This window comes from Globicephala melas, chromosome 8 (assembly GCF_963455315.2).
Source record: "Globicephala melas chromosome 8, mGloMel1.2, whole genome shotgun sequence".
In the NCBI taxonomy this organism is placed as follows: Eukaryota; Metazoa; Chordata; class Mammalia; order Artiodactyla; family Delphinidae; genus Globicephala; species Globicephala melas.
Window position 1 is genome coordinate 51,352,658 of NC_083321.1, and position 20,231 is coordinate 51,372,888.

At 40.9% G+C, this 20,231-nt stretch overlaps 1 protein-coding gene and 1 long non-coding RNA gene across 3 annotated transcripts in view; one reads left to right on the plus strand and one right to left on the minus strand.

Moving 5' to 3' along the window:
• Window positions 1-20,231, plus strand: part of LOC132597685 (uncharacterized) — a 117,405-nt gene that overhangs the window by 77,071 nt on the left and 20,103 nt on the right. The gene's annotated exons all lie outside the window — the stretch shown is intronic.
• The window catches only part of C2CD3 (C2 domain containing 3 centriole elongation regulator), a 128,428-nt gene that overhangs the window by 45,106 nt on the left and 63,091 nt on the right, over window positions 1-20,231 (minus strand). For both annotated transcript variants that reach the window (XM_030836095.2, XM_030836098.2), the window contains exons 17-24: window positions 18,406-18,586; window positions 16,308-16,491; window positions 15,162-15,334; window positions 13,942-14,065; window positions 11,358-11,626; window positions 10,771-10,860; window positions 6,443-7,045; window positions 4,062-4,400 (exon numbers count right to left, since the gene is read on the minus strand). In XM_030836095.2, coding sequence (XP_030691955.1) covers window positions 4,062-4,400; window positions 6,443-7,045; window positions 10,771-10,860; window positions 11,358-11,626; window positions 13,942-14,065; window positions 15,162-15,334; window positions 16,308-16,491; window positions 18,406-18,586 — 1,963 coding nt within the window. The remainder of the gene's footprint in view (window positions 1-4,061; window positions 4,401-6,442; window positions 7,046-10,770; window positions 10,861-11,357; window positions 11,627-13,941; window positions 14,066-15,161; window positions 15,335-16,307; window positions 16,492-18,405; window positions 18,587-20,231) is intronic.

Here is a 20,231-nt window from a genome sequence, read left to right on the forward strand (position 1 = left end):
CACCATCCCCCCACCACTTTCCCCGCTTGGTGTCCATATGTTTGTTCTCTACATCTGTGTCTCTATTTCTGCCCTGCAAACCAGTTCATCTGTACCATTTTTCTAGGTTCCATGTACATGCGCTAATATACGATATTTGTTTTTCTCCTTCTGACTTACTTCACTCTGTATGACAGTCTCTAGGTCCATCCATGTCTCTACAAATGACCCAATTTTGTTCCTTTTTATGGCTAAGTAATATTCCATGGTATACATGTACCACATCTTCTTTATCCATTCATCTGTCGATGGACATTTAGTTTGCTTCCATGACCTGGCTATGGTAAATAGTGCTGCAATGAACATTGGGGTGCATGTGTCTTTTTGAATTATGGTTTTCTCTGGGTATAGGCCCAGTAGTGGGATTGCTGGGTCATATGGTAATTCTATTTTTAGCTTTTTAAGGAACCTCCATACTGTTCTCCACAGTGGCTGTATCAATTTACATTCCCACCAACAGTGCAAGAGGGTTCCCTTTTCTTCACATCCTCTCCAGCATTTCTTGTTTGTAGATTTTCTGATGATGCCCATTCTAACTGGTGTGAGGTGATACCTCATTGTAGTTTTGACTTGCATTTCTCTAATAATTAGTGATGTTGAGCAGCTTTTCATGTGCTTCTTGGCCATCTGCATGTCTAGACACTAGATATTGTACTACCTATCCTTCTGGTCCTCAGAGCATTCTCCTTTATACATCAATAATCATGTAGCTGCTAATCCCCTTATCTGGGTTATCAGCTCTTGGAGGACAGAAACCATGTGTCATTTGCTCTGCACTTTCTGTACCTGGCACTGGCCTGGCACAGATTTACTACTTGATGAACTGAACCACCATTCTTGCAATATAAGCACAGGACTGGGTGTATAGTACATAAGCACCCTTTTAAATACAGAGAATAAACAGGACCAACTGGTAAACACGGTTTATCTCATACCTAAGAGTCAGGATGGTATAGAGGAAAGAGCACGGGTTTTAGGTCCAGACATAGCTGGATTCAAATTGCAGCTCTGTAGAGCTTATTAACTGTGTAACTCATTTTACCTTTCTGAGCTTCAGTTTCCTCATTCATAAAATGGGTATGTACTGTAATCTGTTCATAAAATAACCCCACTGTGGTAAGGATTAAATGAGATAATTAATGTACAAAAAAGAATAAAATTTGGCACAAGGAGATGCTCAATGAACTATTGTCAATTGTCAAGCTGCATTTAAAGAATGTAACTCTAATTGAGAAGTTACAAGTATATTTGCTTTTTGCAATATGGGGGCAACCCCTGAAATGGAACATAACCATATTTTTGCACGTTAAATTTTATTTTCAATGCAAAAACAAAAAACCAAAACAGTTCTTGCAAAAAATCAAAGCTTTTTTTGTGCTTTCCTTAAATTCATTCATGTATTGATTTTTCTCTTTTTTTTTTGTTTTTTTTGTTGTTGTTGTTTTATTTTTTATTATTTTTTTTGTGGTACGCGGGCCTCTCACTGTTGTGGCCTCTCCCGTTGTGGAGCACAGGCTCCGGATGCGCAGGCTCAGTGGCCATGGCTCACGGGCCTAGCCGCTCTGCGGCATGTGGGATCTTCCCAGACCGGGGCACGAACCCATGTCCCCTGCATCAGCAGGCGGACTCTCAACCACTGCGCCACCAGGGAAGCCCGATTTTTCTCTTTTTAAAAAATTCAGTTTTTACAAATCAGACTTGTCACAAATGGGCTGCTTTGGTAGGGCAGTAAAAAAGCAAAAACTGTTTCCCAACTTTGTGACTCATACAGTATGGACCTCAGTATCTCTAATACAGCACAGCAAGACTATGTGGAGAAGATTTTGTCCTGAGATAGAATGTTTCAGGGTCTCTGACACACAAAGGTTATGAGAAGGATGAGAACCTCAGAGTCTTTGTAGAAGCTTATAATCCTGGAAGTAATGTCTGTTTGTAGTGTGTATATGGAGAAATAGAAATGAAAGACAGACAACAGTTACTAGGAGCATGAATTCTGTTTCTGTTCCAAAGTAATAAGGATACACAGAAAAACTGAGGCAACACAGAATTGATAGGAACCGAGTAGGGAGGCCAAACCAGAAGATGTATATTTAAACCTTCTAGACTCATAAGGCTATGGTTTTCTGGCTCTCAGAACCATCACACACCTCAGAACTGTTAATCACAGCTGTTTACAGATGAGAAATTCAACAGAGAGACAGTAACTTGCTCAAAGTCACAAACACACACAACTTACTGGAAATACAGGGCTGAATACACTCCTACTAGAATGTAAGCTCCACAAGGGCACTATTTTGTCTGTTTTGTTCATTGCTTTATCCCCAGCACCATGGACAGTGCTCACATATAGCAAATATGACATAAGTTTTGTTGCTGAATGAATGAATAATGAATGAATAAATGAATGAGATAAGGTCTTTGTTCTTAAACAGCCCCTACCTAGTGGAGAAGAAAATCATGCAAACAATGTTAGTACATGTGATATATGTTACGATAAAAAGGGCAAAAGTGCTAGGAGAGCAAACAGGAGGCAGCCTTTATGTCAGAGAAACTCTGGTAAATGGTGATGTTTGAGCTGAGTCTTGAGAGAGGAGTGGGAATTAAGCAGGCAAAAGAGAAGGGTGATGGCAAAAGGGAAAATTTTAGGAGAGATTACAAGGCTGAATAAAAAGTAGGGCAGGGGTTCCTTGTGCCATGGATTACTTTGGCTGTCTGGTGAAGTCTATGGGCCTCTTCTAATATATATATATATATATATATATATATGTGTGTGTGTGTGTGTATATATATATTTTTTTTTTTGCTGTACGCGGGCCTCTCACTGTTGTGGTCTCTCCCATTGTGGAGCACAGGCTCCAGACGCACAGGCTCAGCGGCCATGGCTCACAGGCCCAGCCACTCCGCGGCATGTGGGATCTTCCCGGACTGGGGCACGAACCCATGTCCCCTGCATTGGCAGGCAGACTCTCAACCACTGCACCACTAGGGAAGCCCATATATATATTTTTAATGCTAATTGTAAAATACATAAGATTACAAAGAAATGAAATTATATTGGCCTAAGTTATCAAGACATTAAAAAAGTGACATAGTAATCACTATAGTTTTATTAATGCACAACAAGATCTAACTGTAGGTTTAATAACTACTGTAATTTTGAAGTAATGACAGGTATAGATGATATTCCAAGATATCTGCAGTAACTAAAATGTGATATGAAAATACCTGTGATTTCTATTGTTGACAACATCACAGGTACTGTTAATATTACTAGGGTCTATTGCCTACACTCACAACTAGAGGAAATGTTCAATTTTAGTTAGAGATTAATAAAAATAAAGATGTATGGGATTCCCTGGTGGCGCAGTGATTGAGAGTCCGCCTGCCGATGCAGGGGACACGGGTTCGTGCCCCGGTCCGGGAAGATCCCACATGCCGCGGAGCGGCTGGGCCTGTGAGCCATGGCGGATGAGCCTGCGCATCCAGAGCCTGTGCTCCACAACGGGAGAGACCACAACAGTGAGAGGCCCGCGTACCGCAAAAAAAAAAAAGATGTAATTATTTTCCTATCCAAGTTCACCTACCCTGACTTTAATCCTTGGATCCCTGTGGGCTTATGGATTCAATGCTAAGAACCCTTGGCCCTAGGTACATAATGAAGAGGGCCTGAGTTGGAAGGAATGGAGAAGAAGGTAGAGATCTAAGAGAAATTTAAGAGATACAGCAATTTTAATGGATCTGATGATTTGATGGTGGAGAAGGAAAAGAGAAGTATCTAAGCTGATACTCAAGTTTCTGGACTGGGGAATTTATGATACGCAAAATTAGGATAACTGACAAGGCCCACTTAGGACCTCAGAAAGGCTTTCACTTGGCTTAAACCTTTAGGCTTGAGATATATAATTATGATTAAGATGATTAACAATTCTTCCAGACCCTGTCATGATCAGAAAGATTTGTGAAGACAGGACCATAGCCTGTGGAGTCAGATACCTGTTTATGGATAAGTGAGCAGAACATACCTTTCAAGCTCAAATGCATTGCTCTTTCTACCAGGATACTGACTGCAAAAGTTCCATCTAGTGCAGTAGGGTCCTCCTGGGCCAGGCAGACTTCAGCTGTGGTGCTGCTGCAGGGGACCTGGGTGGAGGCCGGAGACTTCTGGTGGTCATGTGGTGGAGAGAGCTGGAGCTCATCATTTCCTCTGGGGAGCTGCTCAGACTCACTGGCACTGCTGCAGTCCATGGAGTCCAGCTCATTAGTGGGCCCAGGGTGTGAAGAAAGAGAGGAGAGAACCACATGAACTCTCAAGGCAGCTCCTGAGAGGTTGGAAGCATTTCGTCCAAATAGAGGATACACACCTGCAAGAGGATGAAGGAGGATAAGCCTAGGCAAGCAGGGACACTCTCTAAACCTGGAGATGCTCTCTGAGGGTGCTTGTGGCCCTCTCTCCTTTGGCAGGGCTATAGGCCCTAATATACCAATTTGCAAAAAAACACACACTGTGAGAGTTTTTACTGCCTCCCCCCACCCCATCACTACCTGCAACAATGGAAAGTAGTGAGAGGTCTGACTTCAAGGCAAGAGGATAAAAAGCTGGTGGGAGTGGAAAAGTAAGAGGGAATGGACAATCTGAAAAGTTGAACACTGCCTTTGGTATCCCTCAATAAAAAGAGGTATTTGTGTTTGAGTTCTGATCCCTAAATCTATATTCAGTTTCCCAAACCTACTTGCTCCAGCAGAGTGAAGTTAAAAGCCTGTCTTTAAGAACTTTAGTTCAAGTGAGCCTTCCACACTTCGCGGACTTTTTCTGTAGTCTCTTTGAAGTGACTCTAGGCCAGCCCAGATAAAACAGGGCACACAGCATTTGATGAGGTGCTCAACAGAGCCAGAATTATACCTGCTGGGTCCAGAGAGAACCAGAGAATCTGGGATGATCACCCAGATGCTCAGTTCTCCTTCTTTAGCTTGGGCCACCTGCTCAACAACAGGGTCAGAGCACAAGGCTAACAGAGCTAAAATAGGGTTGTGACTCAGTTTCTTCAACCGTATAGTGGGGGAAATAACTAACCTTACAGGAATGTTAAGATGAATAAATATGACGTTTGTAAAGAGTCTAGTCTGGCCGTCTCCAATCCAATCTGTACTATAGTTGCCAGCCTTATCTATCTAGAAAGCAAAGCTGTGTCACTCTTCTCTTCAGAAGCCGTTAAAATAGCTTTCCATAGCTCTCACAAAAAAGTCTAAACTCTCCTGCTTAGAAGAGGCCTTCAACATAGTACTCCTGCCCAGCTGTCTAGCTTCATCTCCCATCATTTCCCAACCTATATATCCTGTGATCCAGCAGTACCAAATAACTCATGGCCCCTAAAACGTATCAAACTGCTTCCTGCCTCTGTGCCTTCACCCACGCTATTTCCGTTTAGAAAGCCCTTCTTTCCTCCTTTTCGTGACTTACTCCTAAATCCTCTGTAACTCAGGTCAAGCATCATCACTTCCACTGGGATGCTGTCCTTGAACCAAAGAGATGTTGTGTCCCTGTGCTCCCACAGTGCCACTGAGAATACCTTTTTCACAGTTCTTATACTTCGCTGTAATTGTTTACTCTTCTACTCTCCCATTAGACTATAAGCTCATTAACTATTTCTGACTCATCTTTGAATTCCCAGGGCCAAGTACATGTAGCAAATACTGAACAAATGTTTTAAAGAAAAGCACCCATAGTGCCACTTGCAAAATGTTACCTTCCTCCTTTCAAACCAGTTTATTACCATGTAGATTTTATGATTCCAAGATGTGCTGACCAGAGAGAGAGGATATCCTAATCTCATTAGCAGGTATGCTTTTCAGTGTATTTTAAAACCAACATTCTAGATTATAATATAGGCTCTTATACAGGTGGTTAAAGGTAGTCTCCTAAATTCACTCATTTTTATTTTACATGTATTAACTGAGGGCTTACAATGTTCTAGACACTATGTTAGGTGCAACAACCTTATGAATTTGGATGTAGTCTAAGGCTACAAAGTTCAGCACCAGTTCTTAGATCTCAGACAGTATACCTTAGACTCCACTAAGGTATACTGTCACTAGATAATGCCCTTCTTAAAGCATCCAGCAAACCTCTTTCTGAAATCTCTGTAGTTTTAAGAAGTATTACTAAATTACTATTAATCTTTCAACATGCAATAATGGAAAGAACACTTACTAACATGTGACCCTGGGCAGTTACCCAACCTACCTGAGCCTCCATTTTCATGACTGAAAAACAGGTTTCATACCTACCTCACAGGATTGCTGGGAGGATCAAATAAAATAATGTCTGAGAGGGTGTCTCACACAGTGCTTGTCATGGAGCAGCAGTTGCTCAAACCACAAGTGCTAAGCCTGGTTCCTCACTTACCACTGACAGTTAGTGTCCTTGCTGACCTCTCCCCAAGTCTGGCCAGGTCCACATAGGCTGAGCCAATCCAGCTGTCTGTCTGATGGGGCCTCTCCACACTGTCATTGCCATAAGCCCGCCAAACTTGGATCTCTAACCTCTCCTCTCTGAAGTACCAAAGCAGTGATGGGCTCCTAGAGACTTCTGCTCTTTTGGATGCCTTGAAAGTAACCATGACCTGCTTTTTGTTTGCAGATTCCTTAGGCTTCTTGAGAGGGGTCCAAAAGCCTTCATGATCGTACAGCTTGTAGCGGAGGTAGCAATATGTATTCTTATGAATGTGCTTCTGGCCAGCAAGCAGCACGCAATGGATAGGCAGCCAAAGCCTCGGGGTGGAGATGGTAACAGTGGCTGGCTCCTCTTCAACCATCTTGACAAAATCCTTCAGATTATTCTCAAAGCTCCAGCCCAATAGCTCAGCAGCTTCCAACACCCGCTCTCTGTCTCCAGGATGGGTGAAGGAAATGGAAAGCTCCAGACCACCCACAATCTTCTGCATGAGCTCCAAGCCGTGAGGCAGGGCCCCCTCTTCTGGTAAAATGATAGGATACCATCCTGTGATCCCTTATGAAAGAAAAGGAAGATGCTTCAATTATTGTTTTAAAAGTAAAAAGACTTAGCCACTTTCCACCCCATAGCCACTATCACCCTGGCCCAAGACAGAAGAGAAAACATATACCCACAGTGCACTGAAGTTTGTTTCATCTGACCACTGAAAGACAATGAGATCAGGTGGAAGAACAAAGGCTTGGAGCTGGAAGACCTGCATTTTCTTCTTGGCTCAGCCCAAAACTAGTGGTTCAGTCTGGGTAAGCCATTAATTTCTCTCAGTCCTATTTCCTTACCTGACAAATGGGAAAAATAGTGCTGATCTTGCCTACCAGACAACATTATTATAATTGTCAAATGAGATAATGATTTTGGAAGAGCTTTGAAAGAAAATAAAAAATGTGAAATATTATTATGGTACTATGAGTACAATGGAGAAGGCATGGGACAAGGTCAGGAGATCTGGGGTCTAGCCCCGCGTCTTTCACCAAGGGAATTGCCACTTAGTGAACACATACCAAGGACCAGGCACTAGATTTCAAAATAACAATTTAAAATATTAGCTACTTGTTACTGAGCATCTATTATGTGTCAGAAATTCTCTTATGCTTTATACATATAACTTCATTTAATTCTCTTAATAACCCTGTGAAGTTCTGAGGATTAAATGGGATAATAATCCCTATTTTGCAGATGAGGAAATGGAAGAGACCTGCCCAAGTCGTTATAGCTACCAGGTAGTAGAGCCAGGATTTGAACCCAGGTCTAGCTGGCTTTAAAGTCTACACACCACCTATTATAGGTTCACAATATCTTTTTTTTTCCCTTAAATTTTATTTATTTATTTATTTATTTTTGGCTGCATTGGGTCTTCCTTGCCGCATGTGGGTTTTCTCTAGTTGCGGTGACCGGGGGCTACTCTTCGTTGGTGTACATGGGCTTCTCATTGCAGTGGCTTCTCTTGTTGCGGAGCACAGGCTCTAGGCACACGGGCTTCAGTAGTTGTGGCACGCAGGCTCAGTAGTTGTGGCTCGCAGGCTTAGTTGCTCCACAGCATGTGGGATCTTCCCAGACCAGGGCTCGAACCCGTGTCCCCTGCATTGGCAGGCGGCTTCTTAACCACTGCGCCACCAGGGAAGTCCTGGTTCACAATATCTTATCTAGAACCCTTAGGGTCAGATTTGTTTCTGAATTTAAAAATTTTCAGATTTTAGAAAGATACTGTGGTACATAAACTGAATATTATGTACTAGTCAGTGGTCACATAGGTCAGGGGTTGGTAAACTTATTCTGTAAAAGGCCAGATAGTAAGTATTTTAGCCTTTTGGGCCATATGGTCTCTGTTGCAACTATTCAGCTACGTTGTTGTAGTGAGAAAGTGGACACAGAAAATATGTAAATGAATGGGCACAATGTGTTCCAATAAAGCTATATAATCAGGCAGTGGCCTAAGTCAGAAAATAATGTCAGTTGAGGTCAGGTTTGGCTGCTTAATGAGTTAATAAAAAACTTTTGACTTTCTGAGCTTTTTGGATTTCATAATTACGTAAAATAGATTGTGGATTGGTATAATATTCACAGCAATTTTCTGAGAAAGGTTTTGTATTAATTAAAATTATAGATGGGGGCTTCCCTGGTGGCGCAGTGGTTGAGAGTCCGCCTGCCGATGCAAGGGACGCGGGTTCGTGCCCCGGTCCGGGAAGATCCCACATGCCGTGGAATGGCTGGGCCCGTGAGCCATGGCCGCTGAGCCTGCGTGTCCGGAGCCTGTGCTCCGCAACGGGAGAGGCCACAACAGTGAGAGGCCCGCATACCACACACACAAAAAAAATTATAGATGGGAAAATTCAGACTTATTGAGATTAATTCGCCAAAGGCCACTTAAGGTGTTATGATTTTTGGAAAAGGCATTTAATTTTTTTGGGCCTTCCAAGTTTTCGTTTATAAAATGAAGACACTGAAATGAGGAGGTTGATCTCTATGACTCCATTTGACTTGGTCGGTCTAAGAACCTATGGCTTTGGCTTTAGTAATTTCTCATCACTTGGGTATTAATTTCCTCACAACCTAGTGCTTCTTAACATTATTTGGTCACAGACCCCTTTGGCTCTAATGAAAGTTATCCCCAGAAAAATGTACAAATACATAAAAAATTTCACACCACTTCAGCATGTAAGTGGATTAGATTATTCCTCTTGCTCTGTGATTCTGTAATTGAGATTACTGGCAGGAAGAAACAAAACACAATGTTCACTTTAGAATAACTCTGAATATAAAGACCAATGATACATGCCGAACTGTCTAAAAGGTTTATTTCCAAGGGGTTAAATTTAATTTGTGAAGGTGGGATTTCTCAGATGGTGCCTATTCTCTGACAAACTCTGTAGTAAGTTTCAGAAGGAAGGAAACTGAGGTGTCCTATGTGCCCTGTCCTGTGCAAAGATCTTTCACGTGTATAATTTCATTGAATGCTTCGATAATCTTGCAAAGATCTTATTATTTCCATTTTTAGAGATGAGGAAACTATGGATCTGAGAGATGAAGTGACTTGTTCTAGATCACAAACAGTTAGTGACAGAAGTGAGACTTGAACCCTATATCAAGTTGTAGAGACTTCTCTCTGGCAGGCACATAGTACCTGTTTATTGAGTATTGCTCAAACTTCAATTCACAATTAAATTTGGGAGATGTGTGATAAAATTTTGGAAACTAGATTATACAATCCTAGGGAGGAAGATGGGCAAGAGAAGGAAAACTAACATTTACTGAGTGCCTACTATTTGTCAGGTACTTTATATATCCTATTTCATTGATTTCTACCTTGTAGACTTGTCAGCATTAACAGTCTCCATCCATAAGGTAAGTGGGGCTCAGAGAGGTCAAGGTCACTCTGTCAAGGTGACTAGTAAAATATAGGACGGGACCAATATTTCCAGACTACTGCCTGGTGGTTGTGCCTTCTTTTGGGTCTTTACCTCATACCCTTATTCCTTCTTCAGTGAGAGAGGAGGGTATAGTGAAAAAGAATGGGCAAATCTGGATTTGATTTCTAGTACTCTACTACCTGGCTGTGTGGTTGACAAATCACTTAACCTCTGTAAGCCTAAATTTTCTCATCTGTCAAATGAAGATAATCCTGGGGCTTCCCTGGTGGCGCAGTGGTTGAGAGTCCGCCTGCCGATGCAGGTGACACGGGTTTGATCCCTGGTCCGGGAAGATCCCACATGCCGCGGAGCGGCTGGGCCCGTAAGCCATGGCCGCTGAGCCTGCGCGTCCGGAGCCTGTGCTCCGCAACGGGAGAGGCCACAGCAGTGAGAGGCCCGCATACCGCAAAAAAAAAAAAGAAAAAGATAATCCTGTATCCCCATCAGTAAGAGTTACCATGAAGCTCAAAAAAGATCTGAGAAAATATTTTACAAAGTGCTATATAATGCAATGGGTATTGCCATATTTATTATAAATAGTATCATCATTATTATCTTTCCTGGAGTAAGATGACAGTACAATGTTTTGAGCTTCTTTGCCTTATTAGAAGGCCTTTGAAATGATTAGGAAAGGACTTAAAATGTTTTTGGGAAAACCTTTGAGGTATTTGGGAGAATTCAGAAGCATGTGTTAAGGGGTTTTTTATTTTTATTTTTTTTTTTGCATATCTTGCAAGAGAGCCAGACAAGAAGATCTCTTGCAGGGAAGTGAATGGGAAAGGGTAGAATTAGAAAGTGATAATCCAGGATCCCTACCAGATCTCTTGATCAGCAGATCTTTTGTTGGAATCTTTACTACTCCAAGCAGATAATCTTTGAATGAGCGGATACTGGTTATATCACTGGCTGTTAAATCAAACAAAGAAAGAGAAATTATTTGATGGTCTACTGACCAAAGGGCTTGTATTACAAAAGAGCCATATAATCCTCCACTTACACTCAGTGAATTTCAGTGTTGGAAGACGCATTAGAGATCATCTTGCTCCAGTCAAAACTTGAATGCCCTCTAAATCATTTTAATTAAATCATTAAGTATGTGTATGCACACACTTAAATTTTGAAAAATTCAGACATACAGAAAAGTTAAAAGAATACTACAATGAACTCCTATATACCCTTCACCTAGATTCACCCACTAACATCTTGACACATTTGCTTTATCTCTCTCTACATTCTCTCAAACACTCAATACGTATTCTACATATTTCTGCTATACCCTTCAGAAGTAAGTTGCAAATATGACTCCTCACCCCTAAACACTTCAGCATGTATCTCCTAGGAAGTGCTATACCATTCAAAACAGAGCCCTTTTTAATTTTAATTGTGAGTCATTTGGTGCTCACCTGACTTGGTATCTTCATGATAAATAGCAAAAGTAACTTCTGCAAACTCCAACAACTCTGCCAGGAAACAGGCTTCTCCACTGCAGTGCTGAGTTACCAAGTTACATGAGAATTCACTGTGATGGGAGAACTCAGGGCAGAAGGAACAGGCCACAGGGTGGGTTTGGCGCTGTTCTCCCTTGGGCAGGAAGGACAGATGAGTGGTAACAAAGGCATTGACCCCGACTGTGGCACTAAACTGCAGAGCAGGTTCCTGCTCAGCCAAAGCCCTGTAGGGGAGAAGGGTGGGAATGAGAAGGAGGTAATATCAGAAATCAGCTTGACTGCCTAGAAAACATCACCATTTCCACAAGGCAACCAAGAACACTAACCAACCATGTGTTTCCTGTTTAGGCTTCTAGCAATGTCACTATGTGTTTTCTTAGTAATCTTGATATTACAGTGTACGTGTATATGAGGGAGACAATATTCATCTGCCTACTAGAGTGATACTACAAGGACACTCCATTGTACTGGTCTGGTTTCTTGCCCTTTTTTCTTAAAAGCGCAACACAGACCCAATGCGGGACTTACAAAAAACTGCCTGCCATCTAATCTGACTTTCCCTGTAAGTTCCCAGAGAGAAAAGCAACTAAGTTTCTTATCCATTACTCAGTCTCTCTGAGGTCTACTGAGTATCGAAATTCCAAGTCCTTCTCTGTCAATTAAACAGTAGTTAATTTTACACCATGTTTAGGAATTCTGACCTGGGCTGGGTCTTACCCAGAACAGGTACTCCATTATACACAAGTTTCATGCCTCCATGGCCTTTGCACATATTCTTCTCTTTGACCAGAATAGTCTTCAGCTTTCTTGGGCATTATGATTAACTCCTACTCTTCTTTCAAGACTCAGATTAAGATATTTTGAAGGGTCTTAAATGCCACGTTGAGCAAGCAGGTTGGACCTTATCCTGTTGTTGACCACCACCCTAAAGTGGAGTGAGTACAATCTAGGGGGTTCATAGGGTAAACTATTTGAGCATAGGAAAAAATTATTAAAACCTCTAGAGTTGTTATCTCATATATTAAAGTTTTACTACTCTCTGGTATATTTTATAGTGTATATATTAGTGTAGTAGTACATGAAGATGACTTATACATGAATAAGTATACACATATTTAGAGAGTATGCTAAATTTTTATTTTTTTATTAATAGGAATGTAAAATAAAAATTAGGAGACCACTGCTACTGACAATGAGAAACCATCAAGAGTTTGAATATATGGGAAAATATGATTAAAAAACTGCCCTGGCATCTCATTAACACTAAGATGTTCTCAAGCAATTATCGGAAAAGTCTATTTGGAGAATTTAGTGAGGAAAAATATTAATTAGACTGAACATTTTACCAGCTACTTCAGTGTCAGATCTCACACGGAAGTAATCCCATTAGTTATTTAGCGACTATGAAGTTAAAGGTAAATAATCTGAAGTTAAGGAGCACTTGCCTCTTTCTTGAATTCATGTCCAAAGTGAGCTAGTCTGCCTCAGGGTCGTGATCTAGTTCTCCTTACTGGGCACCTGATACATGCTGGAACTATGCTATGTGGTGGCAGGGACAGAGAGGAGTTCAGGCAGTACCCGTGTCTGTAGGAACTCACAGCCTAGGTGAGGAAAACTCATGTATGCAAATAATTGAAACAGAGTGATATGTGCTGCAACCAAGGTGCTAAGAGACAAAGGACAAAGCACCAATTCTATCTATATGTAGGAGAGACAGAGGAAGGCTGCAAAGTCTTGAAGAAAACAGAAGCTTGTTTAGAGGACAAAAGGAGGAAGAACGTCCAAATTAGAGAGAAGAATGAGTGAAGACCTGAAGGAGGGAAGAGAGGGCCATGCTGTTTATACATAGAAACAGTGTTTCGGGCAGAGAAAATAGCAAGACAAAGGCCTTGAGGGGAAAAAGAGCATGGTGTGTTCAGAAGTAACAAGAAAGCCAGTGCCTGGGGTGGAGTGAGTAGAGCAGCAACTACCAGGAAGAGAGGAGGTCATAAAGATAACGGGGTCAGGTCATGTGGGGTCTTACAGCCATTTTAAAGACTCTGGCTTTTACTCTGAATGAGATGGAAAGGCATTGGTGGGTTTTAAGTAGATGTGTGTCAAGACCTGATTTAAGTTTTCATAAGATCACTGGCTTCTGTATTGAGAACAGACTAAAGGGGAATAAGCTAGAAAAATAGGAGTTGGTACTCAGAGACTGAACATGAGAGACTATTGAGGAGGTGTAGTGGTGACTGGTCCTGGCATGGTTGGTGGGCATAGGGTCTGACCTTGGAAATAAGAGGGTAAGTAGGGTAGAGGATAAAATCGCTGGACAAGGTCAAGGAACTAAATTGCTAATAACAGTTAAAACAGCAAAATTTGCAAATGATTTATTCACTTATATTCCTACATGCTTTCTTAAGAGAAAAAGAGTAGAGTTGTGTTTAATAAACTGGAAATTGTATGCAAGAAAGTTTTACGTTATTTGGGCATCACATATCATGTGGACTGCAGTGGAGAAAGGTTTGCTTTGAGAATTGCTTTTCTAAGGTGAACTTACTTGGCTGCTGCTTGCAAACCACAGGCTCTGATAATCTGGACTGAGATGCAGACAGCTCGGGCTGCAAGAACTCCCTCTGCTGTCCTTGGAGTACACCTGTACCTTAGGCCCACATCCAGTAAACCTAAAGAATGAGGGCAAAAGGAAAAATGAAAAGAAGGTTGGTTGGAATAATCTCTGTTCTACCAAACCCCAAGTCTAGTCAGGAAGGAAGGAAGAGGATAAACACTATAATCCTAATGAACAATATGGGGCCTTAGCAGTGAAACAATCTGTCTGTGGTCAGAATCACATTATATTATTGTACTTTAGGATTAATAAAGCAGAACAGATGTCACTATTTTCACTTTATATCCAAGAAACTATGGCTCAGAGATTCAACTGCTTGCCAAAATCACATTAACTATCAGAGGCAGAACTTAATCCCAGTTATTTTTATAGAATTGAGATGGACTCTAACCTTTCTTCTTTTTTAAACCTTTAAAAGGTTTTTGCACTCATATATTTCTGTCACCCTCCTACTGCCACCACCTTAAACACCTTTACATGCCATCCTTTTATAAAAATTCTATCACATTTCAGGGAAAGCTTTAAGGAACAACAGAACAAGCTGATCGGTGAGGGTCAGGAGGAACAACTCAATCTTAATCATAGCAAGATAAAACCTTTTGTATGGGCAGATACTCTCTGGTAAGAATGAACAGTAACTTGATTTAGAAGGCTAATTCTAGTTATTCATGATGTATCTGGAGGGTGGGTCATCCAGCTGGAACCATTAGGATATAATTGAAAACTCTAAATTCTAACTAATCCCTTCTAACTTTAAATCCTGACTTCTTCCTCCCTCACAGTGAATTCCCAGTTCATGCTGACTATATTCTTCCAATCTACATCATGTTGCCTTGGAATAATAATTCTCTGAGTACACCTATATAAGACTTAGGTTTTATGCCATGAGGGCTTATCAAATGCTTGCTGAAGTTAAAGGTGAGATGAGACAAGCAACATTTATATACAGAGTCTACATAACTATGAATTTTCTAAAATTATATACAAAATTTGCAGTGTATATTCTACACTCTTTTTCTAAGAGAAGGTGTCTCATAGTTTTTATCAGATTCTTAAAAGGGTAAGTACTACAAAATGTGAAGAATCACTAATTTACGAGAGAAAAGGGATATTTATGTATGCTAGGGAAAGATAAACTAGTCTTCAATTACCTGATGATTGGTTCCTTAGTTCATTCCTATTCTCAAGCCTGGGGGTTAAAGGGAGATTAAAGGTCTGTATTCCCACATCCTCACGGTGCTGCATGGTTACAATGGCACAGATCCTCGATAATGGCAAGGTTCCTTTGGCGACCATCTGGTCTCTCACATTAGGATAATAGTACCTGTAAGCCACAAAAGCACAAGCTGTCAGTTGAAAGAATAAGGTGGATGAATGATTCACTCTGCCCCAGGGATCAGCTTTCAGTATCTAGTTATCTTTGGTGCCTGATTGTTCTGTATTTCTGGTATACAGCTGTGGTTGTGTCTGGCTGGATTTACTGCCCATTACTTGGAGGAAGAACCCCATAAATTATACCCTGTCTTCAAGACAAAGCCCAGCTTCTCACAGGTTTTCTGTTTGAGGAATCTGCATCTGGCTTGGCCCTTTGGGAGTTGCCACTCCTGAAAGCATCCATCCTGCAGCACAAGTGGTTCTAAGCAGTGCAGTTCCAATCTCTTCTATGGCTTCAGGCCCATGCCCCTCAAATTTGAAGGGGTGATGAGGATCTGTTAGTACCTACTCTAGTTCCTCCTCACATTAAAATTATTTTAATTGGTTTCTTGGGGGTGAGGATGCAAAGGGGGAGGTTAAACATCTGTATTCATGCCATTATCTTTCCTGGAAATCTGCCGAAGTCTGTGCCATGAGTGGAATTATATTTTACAAAGGCCACTCTTCTGGTGGTGGGAAGAACGGATTACAAGAAACGATTCTAGAAGTGGGGAGACCAGTTAAGAGGGTATTACAATAATTTAGGCATGATATAGTGAGGGCCTGAACTATATAAGGCAGAAAGAGAAGCAGAAAAAAGGTGACTGATACATTTAAGTGACAGTAGGAGATAAAACTAAAACTTCTCTTCCAAATGTAAGTAGTGGTTAGAAGTATGAGATACAACTGCTCCCAAGAGCCTAATAACTGAACAGATTTCAGTAAAATCTAGACAAGAGTCATTATCAAACCCAAATAATATTAAACAGGGCAGAAGGGGGCTCTTTGCTTGCTTATAATTCAACCTGGGCTAATTAAGGGAAGGATGCTCTGTGACTGTGCACTTCCTTCCTCGGCACAGGCATGGGTTCTCCACACTGTACCTGCACCAGATTTCAAACTGGACTCCACCTCCAGGTACAAGCCCATGTGCAGAGAAGGCACTGAGTAGGAGCCTTTGCACTGGAATTTCAGCTGGCAACAGGAGAGAATGACGGTGCTCACTATTAAAGATGGGGTCTGGAATGCAGAGTGTGGTTGCAGATCTGAAAGGCTTCAGAGTGAATCCTTTGGAAAAGAAAAGCAGTTCAGAATAATCCAACACATCACTTAGTGCTTTGCAGGGACTTCCCTGGTGGCCCAGTGGTTAAGAATCCACCTTCCAATGCAGAGGACATGGGTTCGATCCCTGGTTGGGGAACTAAGATCCCACATGCCGTGGGGCAACTAAGCCCGCGCACTGCCAACTATTGAGCCCACGTGCCGCAACTACAGAGCCTGCACGTCCTGGAACCTGCAGACCACAACTAGAGAGAAGCCCACATACCGCAACGAAAGATCTCGCAAGCCGCAGCTAAGACCTGACGCAGCCTAAATAAATAAATAAAAGAAGTGTTTTATATGTAGTTTTACAGTATGTTAATATTCAGTATTGTTCAATTTTATCCTCACAATACTCCTGTAAAGAAAACAAAGCAGGTATTATTTCTCCTACTACACAGATGAGGATATGATACCTTGATGTTACATAGTCAACCCAAAGGTCTTAGAGCTAGTAGGTCACAGACCTGGAACCGGAATCTGTATCTTCTGACTGTATTACTCCTACCAAGGTCCATTTCCCTAGCAGCTCTGGTCCCCTGAGATGCCATGGTAATACAGAAGAGATTCCTTTGTTGGTAGACAACGTGTAAGAGTTCCAACTTCTTCACTTCCTTACCAACCCTTATTAGTCTTTTTATTTTATTTTTGCGGTACGCGGGCCTCTCACTGCTGTGGCCTCTCCCGTTGCAGAGCACAGGCTCCGGATGCGCAGGCTCAGTAGCCATGGCTCACGGGCCCAGCCGCTCCACAGCATCTGGGACCTTCCCGGACCGAGGCACGAACCCACGTCCCCTGCATCGGCAGGCGGACTCTGAACCACTGTGCCACCAGGGAAGCCCTAGTCTGTTTTTAAAAAAATTATAGCCATCTCAGTGAGTGTGAAGTGGTATCTTGTGGTGGTTTTGATCTTTATCCCCCAAATGACCAATGATGTTAAGCATCTTTTCATGTACTTATTGACCATTTGTATATCTTTAGAGAAGTGTCCATTCAGATCCTTTGCCCATTTTTAAATTGGGTTGTCTTTTCATTACTGATTTGTAAGAGTTCTTTATATCAATATATCCCGGATACAAGTCCATTATTTGAACCTCAAAACCAATACTGGCAGCACTTTCACGGTTATTCAAGGACATGCTCAGAATAGCAGACAATTTGAGTCACCCAACTTGCTCATTCCCAGCTGAGATCAAACAAGGTGACACTCTGTCTTCTTGTTTTAGCTCTCAGAGATGACCAGAGGATGGGATGGCAAGGGAAAGTGCAATGTAGTGCAGGGGCTCTGGCTCTGGGGCCAGTTAGACAGTGTTTGAATGCCAACCTTGGCACTTGTTAGTGGGGCGGCCTCAGCCATTAACACTCTGAACCTTGTTTTCTCTTCTGTAAAATAAAGAAAATAGAATCTATGAGGATGAATTGTTTTAGGATTTAAGATTATGATCTATGTGAGATATGTATATGTACGTATTTCCCCCAGGAGCAATGGTTTGGTATTCTCTTAATTCAGTGCTCTTGATGACTTTATAGAATATAACTACAGTGGATAATGAGAATCAACTGTATGTTAATAGATGATAAGAGTGAGTAGGCATGTAAATGATACAAAATGAGACAAAGTGTAAATAACTGATGGACCTAGGTAAAGGGTATACAGAAGTTCTTTGTACTATTTTTGTAACTTTTCCATAAATTTGAAATCAAATCAAAATTAAATTAAAAAACAATTTAAGAAAAGTAAAAACTCAGGCTATCTCCTGTACTGCCCAGGTAAGGCTGGAAATACTGAGGAACATAAAACTGACTCAGGAAAAAAAATTCCTAAGCATATTCAATAAAAGAGCCACACAAGAATGAGAAAGCATAATCTCCCAAACCTACCATTTTCAAGGAACTCAGGTCCTTTCAGCACACTGGGTTGCGAGTCTTGAACTGGAAAGTAGTACTGGACATAACAATCTGCTTCTCCCCAGACTGTTGCCTGAAGAGGGGCGAGCCCTTTAATCTTGTCTATAAGGAGTTCAAAGTGGTGCTCCATCAATCCATTTCCTTGGTCCCCTGCCTATTAAATGAAACAGAGATACTGGGGAGCTTTAAAGAGTAATTTGTATAGCGTATTCATGCTTCCCTATGAAGTCTGAGAATAGATGAAGAAATAAGCATAACTGGCTGATACTAGAACAGATACTTAATTTTCATTGTGTATAAATCTCACAACTGTTCACTGTAATCAGATCAGGCAGGACTTACTCTAGGCTGTGAGACTGGGTCAATATTAGGAAATCCATAAATGTAATAGAGTGCATTAATAGAGGAAGGAAAAAAAGTGACTATCTCAATAAAGGCTAAAAAGGCATTTGATAAAATTTAATCAGATGTTCCTGATTCTTCGTACACTAAAAACAGAAGGTTATTTCCTTAATAGGATAAAGAACACATATTTGAAACAAGTTTTCATTTATTATTATTATTATTATTATTTTTGGCCGTGCCACATGGCATGTGGATCTTCCCTGACCAGAGATCGAACCCGTGCCCCCTGCACTGGGAGCGTGGAGTCTTAACCATTGGACCGCCAGGGAAGTCCTTAATTATTATTTCTAATGAAGTTAGGAATAACACTGAGACTGTTTATTAATGGGGAGGTAGTGAATACACTGTTACTGAAGGCACTTCTACTACTAATATGATAAATATATAATAGAAAAAGTTTAGAGTTCATAACAAATAAACAATAACAAACAAAACAAAACAAAAACAAAAACCAATATCCTACTAATAGGTATTTTCTTAATAGTTCTTTCTCTGTTAGAGACATCAAATTTGTCATTCAGATTAAAAAACATAACACTTAAATGGTCTGGACACTGAGACTTGGCTATACTAATAAAGACATCAAATGTAAGATAGAGGAGGACATGATACAGTGGACTTAGAGTCAGAAGACCTGTGTCTGAACACCAATTCTCCCATTCTTAGCTGTGTGACCCTGGATGAGTAACATAACCTCTCTGATTCTGTTTCATCACCTAAAAAAGAGAATGACAATGACCTACCTCATGTAGTTGTTAGGGGAATAAACATGATAAAGTATATGAATGTGCTTTCTCAACTGAACAGCACTGTACAGAACAAATAACTTTTAAGTTATTAGTAGAAAAGCAAGGAACTTCACTTTAACTTTCCAACATGGATTTGGTCAAGAAACAGAATACTTTGCTGGTTTACATTTGGGATCACTCTTCATCTCCATCCCCATTTTTTCCCCCAGATTACCTTTTCTTTTTTTTTCATTAAGACTATTTTTTTAGAGCAGATTTAGGTTCACTTCAATTTTTTTAAAAAGGCAATTTAGTAAATTAGAGGATTAAGATCTGGTTGTCCAATTACATTTTCTTTATAAATTCAAGGAGCTCAGAGGGACACAGGTATCCATTTAAACAAAGAAAGAAAAATACCAATGATTCTTTTGAGCTACAGCAAGCATTGAAGTGCAAGCATGTTCTTTTGTTAAGCCTTTCACTATTGAAATAAGAATTTGGGGCAATGGTTTCATTAAAACACGCAAGATAAAATGAGATTACGGTGCTTGAAATTTGCTAAGAGAGTAGATCTTAAGTGTCCTCATCAAACACACACAAAAGGTAACCAGATAAAATAATGGATATGTTAATTAGCTTGATTGTGATAATCATTTCACAGCATAT